Below are 20,028 nucleotides of genomic sequence, written 5' to 3' on the forward strand. Positions count from 1 at the left end.
ATGAATGTAATTTTTTTCCATATTCCAAGCTTGCCTGATGCACTGGTAACGTCACTTTTTGTGCATGTGCAGGTCGTGAAAATTCTGAAAATAAATCTAGGATTTATTTACTGGATTGTTGGATTTCAAATGAGTAGAGTTTAAGACATCAAAAGTAACAAGCTGTTTTATGGATGGTAACTGTAATGTTATTAATAATTAGTTTCACTACTAATTACTGCAAAAAATATTATTGTGACTGCCCAACACTGTTTGTAAAGAGACGCACGCGCACAATCTTCAGTGATAATCAGGCACAGAGCAAAACTCTACAAATATAGACCGTAAAAAAATAGTGTTTACAGAAGCCAGAGTCTGTATTCATACACTGAACAAAATTATGAGGCAACTTCGCACAGCCATTGAAGAGGAGTGGACCAACATTCCACAGGCCACAATAAACAACCTAATCAACTCTATGCAAATGAGAATATGTTGCACTGCATGAGGCAAATGATGGTCACACCGGATACTGACTGACCTTTTAAAAGTGGCCTTTTATTGTGGCCAGCCTAAGGCACACCTGTGCAATAATCATGCTGTCTAATCAGCATCTTGATATGCCACACCTGTGAGGTGGATGGATTATCTCGGCAAAGGAGAAGTGCTCAGTAACAGATTTAGACAGATTTGTGAACAATATTTGAGAGAAATAGGCCTTTTTTGTACATAGAAAAAGTCTAAGATCTTTGAGTTCAGCTCATGAAAAATGCAGGCAAAAACAAAAGTGTTGCGTTTATATTTTTGTTCAGTGTATATAGTCACATATAATATCACATACATATAAACTGTTCATGTGGACTCTGCTGTGAATGATGTGCAAGGGACAGATTGATGTTCTTAATTTTTTTAATGCAAAGAAAGCAAGACTGTGAAGGATAGAAATATAGTCTGTTGCACTTATAATAAGAAGAATTACCTATATAATTGTATTTTTGCTTAATATTAATACAATATAATATATGGATATCATATTAATATTTATATTATAAAATTCATACATAATAGTAATAGTAGCAAGACAGCTAATATGAATCTAGTAACATACATTGAAGCACTTATTTTTCATTGGAATTTGCACACTGTCAAATTTTACAACATGATGGTAGCAAAGGACATTATGGCACTGATTTCACAAATATACTGACTGTGCAGAGAACATTGGATTTTACTCCAGATGTACATAACATATCCTGTAGGTGGGAATGTACAGTCCTCCATTTGTTCACTTTCATCAAATTTTAATCTCCAATATGTTTTTGAACTCTTTTTAATCCTAAAAATATCCCACTGCAAAATAACTGAATAAAAATACTAATAATAACTTTGTGTATGCGCTACATTTTTAAATGTTTTGTGAGAGTTGGGTATTTCTTCTCATTTAGGTCTTTCGAAAGATGAATACAGCACCTCCGCTAATGCAAAGCTTGAAAAATGAACTAGAGAAACTTAAGCACTGAATAGTGAATCATGGTGAAGTGTCTTCAAACACATGGTTGTGGAACCAGAGCATAGAAACTTCCATGCCTGGTATCTCTCTTCCTGGCAATATGGCACAGAAAGCCGTGTCGAGTGTTGAAAAGCTTCCCTACAAGGCCATTACGTGTTGCACTATTGGGTGAGAAAGAACACATTAGAACACCATCACAAACACGCACAATGAGACATGATTTTAACTCAATAAAACATTTCCTTCTGAGGATTATATTTTTTCAGTTAAAGTCTGCCAAGATCAACTTTTTATACAGGTTTACTTTTTTGCAAGATGAGTATTATGAATTGTATTTGTTTTGGCACTAACCTACACACGTAGTATCTGACTCCACGAAACCTCCTTGATTTGTCATATGAGACCATGTTCCACTGTACCCCGTGCATCCATTTCCAACCACGTCCTCCACATGGATCAACAAGAACCTGCACATTATTTATACAGTAAAGAATGTAAAAAAGAATAGGACAGGTGTCATCTCCTTGCCTGCAGTGTAATTGTTCTGCATGTATTTGTTATCTTTAGTGCTTTAAATATAAAAAATAATGGTAACACTTTAGTATAGGGACCAATTCTCATTATAAACTAGTTGCTTATTAGCACGCTTATTATTAACATATTGGCTCTTTATTAGTACTTATAAAGCACATATTCTGCATGACCATATTCTACATCTCCTGCCCAATATCTAAACTTAACAACTACCTTACTAACAATTAATGTTTGTTAATAGCGATAATTAGATCTTAAAATCAAGTGACCAAAACAAAATACTGCACTATGAGTACCTCATATCTACTGGCGTGACGCTCTTTCCAGTCATATTCATAGATGCAGCGTTGATTCTTTACAAACCCACTGTGCCACCCACTGTCAGGTCCAATGGCTTTGCACACTGCAAGCTGGGTTATAGAACGAACAGCATCTGTAAACCACAAGGAATTATGGGTTAATCAAGCTCAATAGCTGCATTTCCTCTGTTGGGCCAAAAGCGAGCCAGGGCCGGTTGCATTTCCACTGTCACTTCCGAGGCTTGATCGTGCCTTGTCGGGGCTTCCTCAGGGCCAACAGCCAGGGTTTTTCAGCCCGCTGAACACTTTGGTCCAAAGCAGGCAAACTTAAGAGTGATCATGAGTTAGGAGACGCTTGGCACTGCTTCTCATTTTTGTATCAAGCTATCAGCTAACATCAGCATTTAAAACATTTAAAGTAAACATTTTAATCTGTTTTAAAACTCACCTTCAGTCATCAGCAAGCATCTGCAATAACTTACGATTGCAATTTGATGGGAATTCTGGAGCAGAAATGTATTATATGTAATGCTAAAGGCTACAAATGCTAACAATGGTTTGTAAGGCTTTAATGAAAATTTGTTATGCTTTTAAATACCAGAGACCACTGAAAGAACTAATCATGCATTTATTTGATTCCATATTGGTGTAATGTTGGGTTTTTGGGTTTTGTTTCACGTTCATGTTTTCGTGTTTTTTATTTTGGAGTTTAGTCATGGTCCCTGTTTGTGTCATGCTTCCCTTGCCCTCATGTATTCCTGCTATTGGTTCCTTTGTTCATTGTGTCCTGGGGCCTGTTCCATAAAACTAGTTTACCAAATAAGGCAGGCTTATTTCAGTAATTCTGACTTATTTTCACTTGATTTGGTTTCTGAAAGCAAAATTACCATAGCTCAAGCTCAGTCACTGTGGCAACTTATGCTGGCAAACTAACCTGGTCAGGAGCAGGCTAACTGTCAGGCTAAGCTGAGCTTCTCTAACTCTGACCAATAGGAACTCATCGATATTACCACTGACTCTCTCACAAACAATTAGTTGACTTTATTATTAGTCCAAAAATAAAAGTATACAGAAAATACACCTTAAATAATCAAATAAATAAAAAATAGGCTACAACCAACTGTATTTAATGTATTGTGCCCAAAATGTAGGCTAATGACATTTTAACATAGTTGCTACGCGTATAGTTGATCAGCGGTTTCTACCCATGCAGCCTTTCTCTCTGAATTTATGACAATTGCACCTTTTATGGTTATTAAAACATTAAAACATTGCAATCTAAAATGGCTCTTTAAAGCATTAAAAACACTAAATCAAAAGTTAAAATCACTGAATTAAAAAATAAAATAAATAATAGAAATCAGACTACATTTTAACTAATAAGAGGAACACACATTTATCTCATTTGAGCTAGTATGGCTGTATTAGCCAGCTTACATTTGATTTACAGTTACTGCTATCATAAAAATACACTTATATGTAGGATTAAAATTCTATGTGTCACATTTAATGTCCAACAACAAATATTTGAGCAGAATCTATATTGTATTATGAATTATTGCGCTATTATTAAATTCTGCTCTGTCTGTGCTGCGCGCATGCGCTCAGCAGCGCTCGTTCGCTCGCTAAGCCTCGCCCACTCCTGACAGCAAAATGGATATATTTGCATGACTTTCTAACATTTACAGATGAAAAATATACCCGTGATGGTGTCAGTTATGCACTGAGGAAAACACAACGTCTCAAATGCATTAAACAACACAAATATTCGCTGTTTGCCATGGTGGATCGATTTGATCCATGATCGACATTAAGGGCTGCTTAAGAATAAGCCTGTACATCAAATTATCCTGACTCACTGAACCTGGCTCGAATTAGTGAGATTGCATGAACTTCAATTGTCATTTATGAAACCGATTTAGTCCCGATTGATTTGTTAGGCTATTTCAAGTCAGGTTTTGGACTTTAATTCCCGCTTTTCTTAGCGTCTTTTATGGAACAGGCCCCTGTTCTGAATGGTTATTGTCCTGTCATGTTACTCTCAGTTCTGTTTGCTCACTGGTTGATTTTTGTCACGTGACCTGTATTGTTTGCTATAAGTAGCCAGCATGTTGCCATTATCTCTGGTTGTGTATTGATGTTGTAACCCGCTGTCGTTGAGTTAAGTCTGTTCAATGCCAAGTCAGTTCGGATTATGTTTGTATTTTGGATCACTTTATGGAATAAAGCTGTTTCAAGTCAAGTCTTTGTTTGTTTGGATTTTGGATTATACTTCCGTAAATAAAACTGCACTTATTTTTCTTTTGTTTCAATTCTCACTATTAAAAAAAACATGAACTATGACTTTTGCCTCAATAAACTCTTAATTTGCTGCTTAAAAAGGTAGTTGTTGTTTAGGTATTGGTTAGGATTAGAGATGTAGAATATGTGCTTTATAAGTACTAATAAACCCCCAATATGTTATTAATAGGCATGCTAATAAGCAACTATTTAACAGTGAGAACTGGTCCCTATACTAAAGTGTTTTCCCTGTGTCTTTGTTAATACTGGACTTATGCATTCGCATACATCATAAGTTTCATATACTCTGTTTAACTCATAACTTTCGTTTTCTGTTGGTGAGCTCCCTCTGATGCTTTGGATAAAAGGGATAACAGTATAGTGAGATGGGAGAAAGCGCCCAAACATTTTTGAGGGTTTGTCAATATGTTTTTATTGTGTTATATTAGTTTGTCCTTGGGACTTAAATATATAAAATTTAGTTGTTTTGTGCATTTCTGTGATTACAAATAAATGGAGCAGCCGCAACTGAATAAGTATGTATGTTCTCTTTTTACGTGAAATAATAATACATTTTAGTTTGATTTAGTAACATTGAGCACTTTTGACAGAAATTTGTAGATTAGTGTCACTGTAATATGTTTATAAACTATTGATGCTAGAGTCTTTTTAAGGACCAAACGTCTGCTTCTGTCATGTTCGTTTTGTGATAGTTTTCATTAATATTTCTCTTGTTGATGAAATAGTTGGGTTGTGGGACATTTGCTTTAGAGAGGCGTGTTAAGGGTGGGTTTTTAGGGTAGCGCTGGTCTGACAGTGGAAACGCAGCATTATTTTGGGCTCAGCAGCTTGGGGTATGAGGCTATTGGCCACATCTGGCTTGTTGTTAGCTTTGGCTTGCACTAGCCCGACAGTCCTTCAGTTTTCTGTGCTTATCAGTTCAATCCATTGTAATACTATTACATGAGTACATGATTTTATCATTGCATTACATGGAATCAGATACAGAATGGAACTGTCAGAAGAAGCTTAGTCATGAAGATGTTCATGTGCTTAAAAATGCAAAGATTTGATATTGCACATTAACTTGAAAGCACGGACATTGGCATTGGCATATTAAAATTAAGAATCAGCCTAATCTAATGCAATTATATGTGAAGTAAAAGAGTTTGCATACTGCTGGGCACTCCTCTGGTACGAACCCACTGGAGGTCTTGACTTCTGCAGCCCTGGTGGTAAGGGTCTCCTTTCCACGGGCTCACACAGGTGCAGCTCCTGTCGTGATTGAAGGAGAAGCATTTGGCGTTCACTCCACAGGGTTTAACTTGGCATGTTTCACGACATGTGCCAATGGAGCCAGTGCAGACCTCATGGGCCTTACAAACGCTGTTTTGCATGCAGTTGTTACACTTGTGTGGTGTGAAGGATGGACAGGGTTGCTGTGGGCATTTATACTGAGCAGGTAGAGGGTGTGTGGCGGAGCCCCAGCCAGGCGAGCATGAGGCCTTACAGATGGTGGCTCTACCTTCAGATTTGCACTCAACTCTCCCGTTTACCTGCTCAGCGTAGCAGACAGGCAAGGCGCTCCACTGCCCTCCAGAGCACCCCACGGTATGTGGGAAAGGCTTGAATAATCCACCACATTTAATTTTGACTTGCTGCTGGGCTGTGCTGTGGTACAGCTCCTTGCAATGGTTGTTCTGAAGATCCGCGGCCTTTAGAGGGCCACATCCGTTTTTATTGAAGAGTCTCCACTGCTGCGAAACATAATCCTTAAAAACCTTCTCAACAATGTTTCCTGCTTTTCCAGTGACCAGCAGATATTTCGACCAAGCTAAAACAGCTTCCTTTTCTAGGGCAAACATGTAGCGCACAAAATAATCAATCTGGTCAGTGTAGTATTTTGAGCACTCTACTGGCTCACCAGACTGTTTTTGGGAGTCCTGAACCAGCGATTTGCGAAAAATATCCAGAATGTTGTGTTTGTCTCCAACTCCAGTGCCCATCATCATGTGGTGAAATTCTGTGAGATAAAATTGAAATGAGTGTCCTCCTCCTGTGAGCTGAGCTCTAACTTCAGAAACATAGTGGCATTGGGTTATTGCACTGTTTTTAAGTCGTGAATGTAATGTGCTGATGAAGCGAAACTTCTGAATCACATTGTTGTATTTGACAAAGGTTCGTGTCCACTGGACGTCATGTCGGACAGATTCAACTATTTCTTGTGTGTATTTCTTCAGCTCCTGGACACTAAAATAAATTTTTGTCAGATCAGGGACAGGTTTATAGATCACGCTATTGATTTCACCTTCAACAGCTGCATAGTTAATAATATTTTGAATGCTTTCCTCACAAGCTGGACCATGGAACATCTTATAGCACTTGCAGAACACTTGTGTGGTGTCCTTGATGGGTTTACATTCTCCATGGTTGCAATTCACATCTGAACAAGGAGTTTTCACCACAGTATTTCCTTTAAGGAAGATATTAAAGTTTCTGGGAGTGTTCTTAGCGTATCCTGCTAACTGATAGCTCAGTTTAATATCCGGCACATCTGTTTGAGCATATTCTGATGGTTTTGTAACAGCATGAAGAAACTGTATGTGGCTGGTAACTTTAGCGCCCAACCTGTGGAGCAGCTTATCCTTCATTGTTCCACACTTCTGAGTATTGATCAGTTTTAATAATTCTTTTTGCAAACTGGATGTAACTTTGTGCTTAATGTTTTGATCAACAGTAAAACCCTTTTCTTGATGAATTATGTGAACAGATGTCTTTTTTTGAACATCAATATTAATTGAGTGTCCAAAGGTAAACTCATTTCGAGCATCTTTTGGGTGGGCAATCACTACCCATTTGAACCAGTGGAACTTGCTCTCCAAATGATGCTTAATAACTGAAGCTAGCTTTTCTCTACTTGAGAATCGTTGACTGCTAAGTTTCACAGCGTCCTTGTGAGCCCACTTCTCAAAGTCACCAGCACACTCAATCAAGGCATCCTGTATGGCTGATAAAGTGTTGGACAATTGTTTGGCTGCTTCTTGTACCTTTACTTCACCATCACAGCCCTTTAATTTGTGATAAAACACATTTAACTTAAGTCCTGAAACCATCAGAGTGGTGAAGTAGGTGGAGTATTGCACCAGAACATTAAAATTACCATTGGATTTCTTGATGATGAGCTTTAAGAGATTTTTATTCAAGCTGACATTATTGTTCTCAGTGATGTATCTGTATAAATTAGCAACACTCTTGCCTGTGCCAGTGTTTTCATAGAAAGTGGTGAAACTCTTAGCCAGCCTGGTCTTCTGCTCCTGCGTGGAGGCAAAAGGAGCAGTCTGTATGAATTCTGTTAACTTGGCCCAGGAGTTCTTGATCACATTCTCATCTTTGCCGTAGCTGCTTGCATAGTTTGTCCATTTCATTCCTGTTTGCAGGGTGGAAACTTGAAGGGAGAGAGAGATGAGTTTACGGTTGACCTCAGCAAATTGTTCCTTCATGAACTCAAGCGTGGGATCCGACTGGGGAATGGATGCAAAGATGAAGCTAATTAAAGACCTGATAAAGCCAAAACTTGCTGCAACTTTGCCAAGAGAACCAAAGACTTTTAGGACTTTTGTGGGTGGGTCATGAGCTGTGTCTTTCCCCTGTTTTTTAAAAACTTCACTGAGACTTTGGAGAAATTCTTTAGTCGTTGTCATGCCCTTCTCCACTTTATTGACTTGGGAGACATCAATTTCAGCTGTGCTTAAACAGCTGTACAGAAGCAGACAAAGGATAGTGAGGAAAGTCTTCCCAGTAGCCATGACAGCTTCACCTGTTTAAAAAGAAAGAATGCATTAAATGTGTAATTAGAAGCACTGAATATGTGACCTGCTGTCACCTAACACTTTGAAGCATGCAGTCACACTGGTGTGATCACTCTAGGCTGGTCCCTGGAGCATGCTATCACATGGTGCGTTCAAAACAATTAGTGCGTTAGCTAGATTTTAAAATCAAGTGTGAAAGGGTTAGTTCACAATCTGCTTATAATGCAACACACTAGTGATGCGCAGATGAGCTCAAACTTCACCCAAAACCGCAGCTGCAAATAGAATTTGGAATTAATCCAGAACGCGGCAGCAAGATAAATTTTTAATGAGCTGAAAAGAATGCACATCACACCTCTGGTTGTCAATTTCCACGGGCTACCAATAGCTGCTCGCATAAAATTCAAGGCATTAATGTTCGCCTTCAAAACCACCACTGGCTCTGCAAATTCATTACTTCAGACTTATGTGCCCTCTAGAAGCTTGAGTTCTGCAAGTAAACGTTGCTTTATTGTGCCATCGCAAAGAGGCACAAAATCACTTTCACGGACTTATAAATTAAATGCACCTATATTTTTCTCTGATTTAGATAACAGCACCCGATTGTCACATTATAATGATATGATAAATGGATGGTTAATTTTTAACAGCATGATAAAGCTGATCTGCATATCACTGCATATGTCTTTGCCGTGTTACGGCTCTGACACGGCCACCAGAGCTGATCATAGAGCGGCCACTCAAGTCAGTGCTTGTGTCTAAACCAGCCGCACGGTGGCACTTGTCAGACGCAGCCCAGAAGTGGCTCTCCACGCTGCTTCGCTAATAGTCTTTTGTGAGTTGGCACTGCGTGGAGGACGGAACAAAACCTTGTTGGAGCCATAAGAGGTAACGTAACATAATACGCTAATTGTGGGCTGCTTATAACTTTATATTATATTATACATTATACTACATAATACGAATAGGCCTATTTAAGTGTCATTCTATGGAAATATTATTTTTTGTACATTGTTACAATAGATATATGTGACCCTGGACCACAAAACCAGTCTTAACTGTCAATTTTTCGAAACTGAGATTTATGCATCATTTGAAAGCTGAATAAATAAGCTAAATAAGCACATATAGGACAATATGTGGCCGAGATACAACTATTTGAAAATCTGGAATCTGAGGGTGCAAAAAAATCTAAATATTGAGAAAATCGCCTTTAAAGTTTTCCAAATGAATTCTTAGCAATGCATATTACTAATCAAAAACGACGTTTTGATATATTTACAGTAGTAAATTTACAAAATATCTTCATAGAATATGATTTTTAAAAATTGAGAACCACTGCTCTATAGAATATAACACAATATGATATAAAAGTAATACGTGTTTACACTGTACTAACATAATGAATGATTATGAATGTTTAGACCAATGTTTATTATTAATTCTCTGTTTGCAAATATCTGTTAATAAAGTGCTTAACAATAATAGGTTAATTTGTTTCTCAGATGTAAAATGTCCTTTTTTATGATAGTACAAAGCATGCGTGTATCTATGACTACAAAATCATCCTTTCGTAAAAAATGTTTCTTCTTGAATCCACAGAAAGAAGCAGCAAACACTTAAATATTAGGTTTAGACCCCAGAGTTGCTTACGGTACGTCTTGCGCTGGGCCGCTTCAAAACGTTGCTACGAGGCAAGCACGTACTGGTCCTATGCTTCTGTCGTATGTCGCAACTCGCCAACCATCTCCTTCTATGGAGTCAGATGCATCTGAGGTCGCTTCGTGCCATTTATATTCTGGGCCTGCTCAATCGTGCAGCTGACGAGCTTTCACGCCAGCATACGCTTCCGGGAGAATGGAGACTCCATCCAGTTGATATCCAGTTGATTTCGCTTCCGGCTTCGCTACTGTTCGGACGCTGTTGCTTACTGCTCTGCGCTTTGCTCCCTGTTTATGTACTTTTCTCAGACTTTAACTTCAGCAGATCAGCACAGTGCTCAAACAACACAGTTTTGGCACAAACACCAAACTAAAAACTTTTTGGGACTGGAATACTCTTTGCCTCCCACTGCCAGCAGCTTACATTCCAGAGACGATAAAACACAGCTGCTGACATTCTAACAGACAGGAAAGAAAATGCCTCTTGTGGAATCTACTTGCTGCATGAACTGCCACAGACTACTACAAAGGATTGTGGTTCTTGAAACAAAGTTACTTGCTGGACTTCCAAAACAGGTGGAACACACAGCAAATCATCATCACGGACCTCCTCAACATACAGCCGGTGAGTCCTGTGAAATCTAGTGAACCTCAACAGTTTATACCAAGTGTAGAGGAACAAGCCGGAACTGATCAACAGACTAATCGATGGCACAAACAAGGACCGAGACCCAAAGGCACTTGAGACATCAGATTGTCACGAGTATCTCGTATTGCTGCCGTAGCATCCTCTACCCCAGATACGGCTATGACAAGGCTTGCAAACACTGGTATTCTACCACCCCCTATACATCTTGAGAACAGATTTAAAGCATTAATGAATGTGGGTGAGGAATCCCCAAATGTGATTGAACATAGATCAGCCAGCAGCTAACATTTCTACTAACAGGCGCTCAAGGTCGAGCAGACAGCAGCATTCAGCTCAGAGCGCAGCCGAGCCCAGGACTCTGATAGTGGGCGACTCTATTATCAGAAACATCAGTAGCAGGACTACAACTACATGCTGCTTTCCTCAAGCAACCGTCTCCGATGTGAACAAGGAACTTCGGAACATTCTGATGAAGCACAAGACGAATCATCATCCATGTGGGGAAGATATTCGGAAAGAGCAGTCAGAACTCCTTAAGAAGGATTTCAGTGAACTCTTTGAAACACTTCAAAGACTTGAAGTTAAGTCGTTCATCAGTGGACCCAGCAAGGGGAACTAACATGTTTTCACGGCTGCTTGGGCTGAAGACATGGCTACAAAGAACCTGCAGTATAAAAGGAGTCAACTTCATCGACAACTTCAATCTTTTCTGGGGCCATAGACAACTGTTTAAACTGGATGGCCTCCAAACAAACTTGGTGCAAGAGTGCTAAAGGACAATACCTATTTCGTCCTCCGTCATCCTTCAGTGGTGTGTGCCAATCCACTCGGCCTGAATGGCACACACACACCTGTACAGAATATGAGTGACCACAGGACTTCATATCAGCTTCCGAGTCATCATGTGGTTGACATCCCAAGGACATTGATAACGCCACGCAGCCAAAACAAACTCTGCTTATGGAAACTATGCTGGCTGACCCCTGCCCACAGAGCTCATCACAAACAGATTGTGACGTACTACATCAGCTCCAAGACTCAGCACCCAAGGACGACTTTCTGGAAAACAGCCAGGGAACCCAGGACAACATATCACAGTCACCGGAAACACCAGAGGCAGAGCCTCGCTCACCAGACACACTATCCCTCTCTCCAGCATCTCCACTTCTAAACTTCTCACAGAAAATGGAGGAACTGGTGTATGCTGGGACCAAACTCTCCCACTCTTTCGCTGCAAGCCCCCCAGATATCAACTAAAAAACGGCGGGCCCCACAACCACCAAAGCCTGTGGACCCAGCTCATCATCCTCCTCCTGTGAAAGCTCTTTGACCGCTGCCACAACACCAGGGCCCAAACCCTCCTCCATCGGCTGTAGGTGAACCAAAAACAACTGATAGCTACTCTCAGTTATGTGTATCGGGTCCCTGCTATGTTAGTAGCAACTTACACAAATGTTTACAGAACAAGCGGGAACCCAGTGTGCCTGTAGCCTTCTATATTTCTGTTTTATCACGCGATAGAAAGTCTAAGGCCTTCTCAAGCCGTACGGCTGACCCATCTAATCTGCGGCCTATTATGCATCAATCTAAAAATGTAATTCCATCAAGTTAGCATTTTTAAACATTCACTCACTAAAAAAAATAATCATTTCTGATCAATAACCACAAACAACCTGGATTTTATGTTTCTAAATGAAACATGGCTAGAAGACAGCTGCAGTGCAACAGTCCTTAATGAAACAGCCCCTCCTAACTTTAATTTTACAAGTGTCTGCAGGCCTGTAAGTAGAGCAGCTACACCTCCACCTCTCCTAAAAGATGTTTATCAATGCAAGCAAGTGTCATTTGGTTAGTATTTGTCTTTTGAATACCTAGGTATTGTGCTGAAAGGTGCTCCACGCACTCTGTTTATCATTATTTACAGGCCTCCAAAATACTCTCCAGCCTTTGTTGAAGAGTTCACAGAACTGTTATCAATGATTTCCTCAGAGTTTGACTGTTTTGCTATTGCAGGGGATTTTAATATTCACATAGATACTGCAGAAATCAAAACTACAAAAGAAATTATAACTGTTTTAAACACTTTTGACCTGATTCAGCATGTGTATGGACCCACACACGATCGTGGACACACTCTAGATTTACTCATCAGTAGAGGTCTAAACATTTCATCTATTGTTAATAATAGTATATTGTAGTTCAATATAACGTATTATTTTGATGCACTGAAACAGGTACTATAAACCATCTAAAATTACCTGAGCAGTGGTTGTTACAGTTATACATTTTCAATAGCACTAGCTTGCTCATTACACTAGACTAGCCTGCATAATGTGGCTGAAACCTTGCATGCAATTAGATAGGATGTTCACCCATTCACAGTAAATGAGAAGCATTAACGTTGATGTATGAATGGCAAGGCAGACAAGGCAGAATTGTCAGCATTTCTGCCTTTTGAGAAACTGTATAATGTGTGATATTGAAGGTTGTATTTATATGTATATATTTATATTTATTTATAATCTATGCAATATAAATATCTGCAAAAAACTATTAGTTTTATTAAAAATCTTGCTGCAGCATTAGTCCGGTAGTCCAAATGAGATAAGATGAAAGCATGTGTGACCCTTTCAAGATCTTTAAGAGGTAGAAAATGACTTAACTTTAGACATAAGTTTTAAAAGAAAAAAGCTTGACTTAACTACTGTATTTATGTTGATCAGTTGTAAGGGAGGAATCAAATACAACTCCCAAATTTCTCAGTCAGTTTGATGTGAGAATTTAAATATTCAAAATTTTCCTTTACCCACAGAAGCCCAGCTAACAGGGAACGTTCTCGTAACTTTGGCTAAGGTTCTCTCAAACTTATCAAAAAACGTTCTTTTTTAAAAAAAATTTATACATGTTTCTAGGTCATTCAACAACACAAATTCTAAAATGTAATACTCTCTTTAACATCTGAAAATTTGCTTTGAAGTTCTAAAACACTTAATTGGTTCTTGAGTTTTGTTGCTGCAACTTGAATCTTGAAGATGCTTTTATTTTTTTATTGTTTAAAGGCACTATATCAGATTGTTTGATATTAGAACATGACTGAATGTATTGAACTTATTCTTGGTACATATGTCATTGATAACATAAACATTGTTTTTAACACTCGGCAAACATCTGTAACTAAATAAATGTTACATGATCTTAAACATTAAGAGAACAGTAAAGTAATGAAAGAATGGAATATTCAAATGTTTTGCATAACGTTCTTAGAACACTGATATAAAGAGAGACGAACATTCTTAAAAAAAAAAAAATTTATAACGTTCTTATAACCAAACAGTAACGTTAATACAATGTCTAAAAAACTGGACGTTTTGAACGTTCTAAGAACATTCAAATATAATGTTTTTATAACTTGATGAGAACGTTACGGGAACGTTCTTAGAACATTAGTATAATAGGAGTGGAACGTTCTTATAACATTTTATGTAACGTTCTTAGAACATTAATATAACGAGAGACTGAAACGTTCTAAAAACGTTTTGAATAACATTCTTATAACCAAACAAGAACGTTAATACAACGTCTAAAAAACTGGACGTTTTGAACGTTCTAAGAACATTCAAATATAATGTTTTTATAACTTGACGAGAACGTTATGGGAACGTTCTTAGAACATTAGTATAATGGGAGTGGAACATTCTTAGAACATTAATATAACGAGAGACTGAAACGTTCTAAAAACACAACGTCTAAAAAACTGGACGTTTTGAATGTTCTAAGAACATTCAAATATAACGTTTTTATAACTTGATGAGGACGTTACGGGAACTTTTTTATAACGTAAAATTGTTAGCTGGGAGGCCCCAAAAAATGGCTTCTGTCTTACTCTCATTTAAATGTAAAAAGTTTAGAGACAGCCAAGATCTTATATCGGCTAGACGTGCAAGCAAGGTTTCTAGAACTTTCTTGCCATTATGTTTCAAAGGCAGATAGATTTGGGTGCGGTCTGCATAAAAAGAAAAACCCTCACCGTGCTTCTTAAAAACTGAACCTAATGGACACCTGTGCAAAGAAAACAAGTATGAGCCAAAACAGAGCCTTGAAGAACACCAAAGGTAAGAGGTTGCTGCGGATGAGACTGTGTCCAATGCCTACTAAAAAGGTTTGGTTACTAAGATAACAATGCCATGGTCAACAGTATCAAATGCTGCACTCAAATCTAAAAGCACTAAAATGACTGAATCACCAGAGTCGACATGTTGTTTAATAAGGCAGACTCAATACTATGTTTATTCCTAAAACCAGACTGTAATTTTTCGAGAATGCTACTCTGCAATTGTAATTTCACAGCTTCATAGATAATCAGAGGTAACTTCAGAGTTAATCACAAACTCTGGATTAAACTTGAGTTGACTGAGAACGATTCTATTGAGTATTGTGAGCCAGCAGAACTAGACCAGACCAGGGCTGCGTTTCACCAAAAGCATCGTAAGCCTAAATTGATCGTAGCTCCATTGGTGGCAATGGGTCTACGATGTACTTAGGCTTACGATGCTTTTGGAAAACGTTGCCCAGATCTAAACCAGGATGGATTTGTATGGTTTTGTCAATTCTAACCTTTGAAACTTACAGTTTGTTCAGCTAGTTTCATGCAACGGGTCTCTGGGTATCCAATCCTCTGACTGATTGTGGGAGAGTGCTTGTTTCCCAGTCCTTACTGCATTTCTGTCCCATCTCCCCTTCCATCAGGCTCAGATAATCTAAAATCCACTCAGAATTCGTATGTGCCACATAGAATGTACTATGTGAATTCATTGCTTGTCCTTCTCATGCTTGGCATCATTTTAAATATATTAGTTTGTTTGGTACATTGGTCTTCTTCAGGTCTTATTCACAGTTACAGACTCTTCCTGTAGCTCTTGCTCCAAATTAAAATAAATAACAGTGAAAAAAAAAATTGAGACAAAATTGCCTTTTGCTGATAAATATGATTATATGAATTATAATTATAATTAAAATATTAATAGGATTATTATGAACTGACAATTAAATTACTTTTCATTTAAATATTACAAATCTATACATAAACACAAGCTTTAATGTAGTTTTTAAAATGACTAAGCTTTTCGTTTCTTCTTATTAATAAACTTCTATTTATTAATCAAAATTATTTATTTTCAGTTACATTGATATAGTCATACATTTTCTTTCTGCTGCTTTTTCATACTTTCTCATACTGCAGCAGCAGTGTTTATTCCTGCCTTGTACATATGTTTACATTTATTATCACATAATTCTTCAATCTTCAACAAGTGTATTGTGTAAATCAAACTGACACTCTTCATGTTATGTGTGATTGTCTGTTCGCTGCACATCACACTTCCAGGTCCACACACTCTACAGTTAATAACAAACTCTGGATCAAACCTGAGTTGACACACAAGTGACAGAACATTTATATTGAGTGTTGTGAGCTCATTGAACTTGATCTCAACTAGGTTGAATTTGTATAGTTTTATCAACTCTAAATCTACTCTGAGAGTTAAACCAACTCGAGTTTGTTCAACTAGCTTCATGCAACAGGCCACTGGTCTGTGTATTTTTGATTTGATTTACATTGCATCTATCAATGCATTATTAACACATCGGCTGTTTTTTAGTACCGTATTGACCCGAATATAAGACAATGTTTTTTTCTTGGAAATACATGTGAAAAAACGCAGTCGTCTTATATTGAGGGTCTCAAGACTTTGACATGTCAATAATACCCACAACAATAGGTGGCGCCAAAAACATATAAAACGAGTGTGCCATGAAATATGTAATGTAATGTGTGTTGTAAAGATCGCAAGTGAAAACAAAAGAAAAAGAAAAGCTTACAGCAGCACGAGTCGTGACTGTCATGTTATCCTGATGGGACCAAACTTCCTCTGTAAGTGATTTTAAAACATAAGTCAGTACCCATATTTGAAGACTATATATATATATACACACACACTTTTTTTTAAATCGCAAAAATAAAGCTGTTAAATCTTATTTTTAAGACTTTTTGGCTGCTACTATGGGCTCAGTGCTAGCAATCAGATACAGATAACCAAGCAATAGCAATAATAATCTATTGAAAATAAATACAATAGAACAAAGACACAAATTAAATAAACAGTGTTTTTCAGGTAGGTCTAAAAGACATTTTAAGGTAGAGAAATATAATAATTATAAATAAAATAACCCTGCATAGTCTTCACTGTATAAATTAAATAAATATAGATTAATCATTATTATAGTTACAAAAGTTGTTCAGTCAAGCAGTGAGAGATTTTGTTTTCTTTGACAGAGGTTTAATGTTAGTCTGCTTTCACTAAGAACGAAAGCAGGGATCCAATATACTGATACACATGCATTTTCTTTCTCAACAGTTTGTTAATACATAGGCCTAACCGTCTGTGCTTACTAGGGTATTCCCCAAGACTGCATTTTGATGTGATTTTGTTGGTATTTGTTCACCCAAGCGCAAAAAAGCAAAAGATAACTCAATTCAGTATTCGCACGCTGTCGATGCGGCTGTCTGTGTGCGTGCGCTTCGGATGTGTGAACACCGAAAACTCCTCACACAGCGCTTGACAATCCTTTCAACTGTCCCGAGCATCTCTTATACTCAGCTTGTGCCTTTAGGCAGTCCCTATATCGAGTCCTGACCAGGGGCGGACTTAGTGATTTGGGGGCCCTAAGCAAATTTCAGGTACGGGGCCACAACACAATAACTATATGCTTTTTTACGCCTAACCCTTATTTTGTTCGCTAGCTCTCTCTCATTATAGCTATAACTATTATTTATTATAACTATTACCCCTTCATAACTTAAGTAGCCTAAATAATTAGTCAACCTGATGCTATTCTAAAGCCATATTAAGCTATCAAAAAGTGTATATTTTGCAATATCATTGTTGGTACATTTTACCAGTATTTACCATACTTTCAAAACAAAAATTAAAATAGGGAAAATGTGCAATATGAAAATAATTTAAGAAAAAATGTGGGGGAAAAAAGAAAAAAAGATTTGGTTTTCAAAAAGCCTTTTTTACAAAAGGTACATCTGGAAAAAGGGGTCGTCTTATAATCAGGGTCGTCTTATATTCGGGTCAATATACTGTATATATCACCTCAATAGCAGCAAAACTGTTTTGCAATACAATAAGAACACAATAAGTACATTGTACTTATTTTTTGATGTAAGCACATAGTAGTTAAGGCCACCTAATATAAAGTGTGACCCTTTTTTTTTTTGTACAACCGGAGTACCTCTTTTTTTTTTTTCTTTTCCCTAATGTGGATTTACACTATTTTACACATTGCACATTTTAGCACAGAAGCCTGAAAGATTTTCTTGACTGTTGTCATAAGATTACTGATCTTAATTTGTGATTATAGATTTTTTTATTATTATTATTATTATTATTATTGTTCCAATTATTTATTTATCTTTATTATAAAAAATGAAAAAAAGTAGGCCTATTTTTGGTGAATATTACAATTGAGAAACAGGATGTGTAAATTTCAGATAACACTTCAAGTTATATATTTTGGTTGCATTTGTGAGTCAATAAAAATGTAAAATGTAAATGTTTAAAATAGGTACATAATATCACAATTAAAGCAATGTAACACTGACCAATGTGCTGTACAATCTCTAAATAAAATTAGCACAATATTAACTTTCAGACAAACAATGATCGACAACAATTAATGTTATAAAAAAGGTTCTTGCTAATCAGTCTACAGAACCAAACGCTAATTCAAGTAAATGCACTTTCAATTTTCGTTTAAAATAACCTAATGACGGAGCTAGTCTGAGATGTAGAGGTGGTTTATTTCAACGCTTCGGAGCTGCAAATGCCTGGTCACCACTCAATTCCAATGATGTTGAGATACAATATGCAAAACAATAAAACACCACAATAACTCACCTCAACACACGATCATACAGGTACAAATTCAGACAAAGACTACAACCACTACTGGGCTATTTATACTAAAGCTAATGAATCACATGACCATGACAACAACAAAAAAAAAAAAAGAGGAAGTTTCTAGTTTCTAGTAATCCTGAATGGTTTGATTATGGTTGGAGTTAAACTGTGCAGAGCTGTGGCATTTCAGGAATTGAATTTGAGACCAATGGCTTAGTCTATCATGACAGATAGTATCATAACCCATGGCTGCTGATTGCTGGGGCTAAGTTTGAGGTGTCAAGAGTATAAAGCTTCAAAATTTTCACCACCTGTCCTTTCCTAATAATGATTGTGAACAAGCCATATCTCTGACAAGCTACAGTACGTATATTCTGAGACCTTAGTAAAAGATATCTGAGACCTCAAATCTTTGGGGCTTTCAAAAATAACACTAATCTTTACCTTCATGCATTTTGGAGTTTAGTACACACACACTTTAGTACTTTTTTTTACTTACTTTCAACTGCTATTCACAGTACCAGAAATTTTGACCAGCAGTTCCCAAACATCTGCATGCCACTGTAGATATTTTAAGAAAAAAAGGCCTTGATTTAACACTTGAATGCAACGCTGCCAGATTACCTCATATCTCATTCACCGCTGAGAAAACATTACAGTATAAAGCACATAATATTACAATAATAGCGCCTTTCATTCTCGCTGGAACGCGCTGTTGACATATAATTTGGGTGGCCATATGTGCCATTTATACGGGACACGTCCTGACCAGGATATTTATATTGCCTAAAACATCCAAAGTAGTTTGACCAATAACATGCAGATATAGTACTAATCGACCAATTGTGGTGCATGAGAAGGTGAGATCTATGGAGAACAATCAAAGCGATGCAAATATGCACACGTGTTTGTTTGTTCATTCGACTTGAAGCGGTGCTGCGCACCGATCGTTGTATGACACAAAAGTACCGCAAGAGCGATTTGAAAGTATATGGAGCCATCTGCTCTGCTCTCTATAGCTCTCGTGAATGTCATACAACGATCAATGTGCAAACAGTGCAAACAGCCAAAAACTGGATGTTTTAGGCAATACAGAAATCCTGGCGAGGACGCGTCCCGTAAAAATGGCCCATATGGTCACCCTAGGCATCATGTCTGTGCAAACACTGCGCACCGCAGAGGTATGGAAATACAGGCAGGCAGGACATCCTATGGTAATGTTCGGACCGAATTTTTTGAATGGACGAACATTTTATGGTCCTATGCCTTTCAAAAGCTATATAAATACATATAAATAAATTAGACCAATTAACATAGTTATTGCTATTAGGATGTAAAGAAAC

At 37.5% G+C, this 20,028-nt stretch overlaps 1 protein-coding gene across 1 annotated transcript; it reads right to left on the minus strand.

Annotated features, from left to right (window-relative positions):
- Window positions 1-870: 870 nt before the first annotated feature.
- LOC131538948 (SE-cephalotoxin-like) lies at window positions 871-18,709 on the minus strand. Its single transcript, XM_058773157.1, has 5 exons — window positions 18,683-18,709; window positions 5,780-8,419; window positions 2,320-2,456; window positions 1,841-1,956; window positions 871-1,650 (listed from the first exon to the last, which is right to left on the minus strand). Exons 2-5 carry the CDS (start codon window positions 8,406-8,408, stop codon window positions 1,524-1,526), a joined length of 3,009 nt encoding a protein of 1,002 aa, XP_058629140.1. The 5' UTR covers window positions 8,409-8,419; window positions 18,683-18,709; the 3' UTR covers window positions 871-1,523.
- Window positions 18,710-20,028: the final 1,319 nt, after the last annotated feature.

The sequence above is a fragment of the Onychostoma macrolepis genome, chromosome 04, assembly GCF_012432095.1.
Source record: "Onychostoma macrolepis isolate SWU-2019 chromosome 04, ASM1243209v1, whole genome shotgun sequence".
NCBI classification, from domain to species: Eukaryota; Metazoa; Chordata; class Actinopteri; order Cypriniformes; family Cyprinidae; genus Onychostoma; species Onychostoma macrolepis.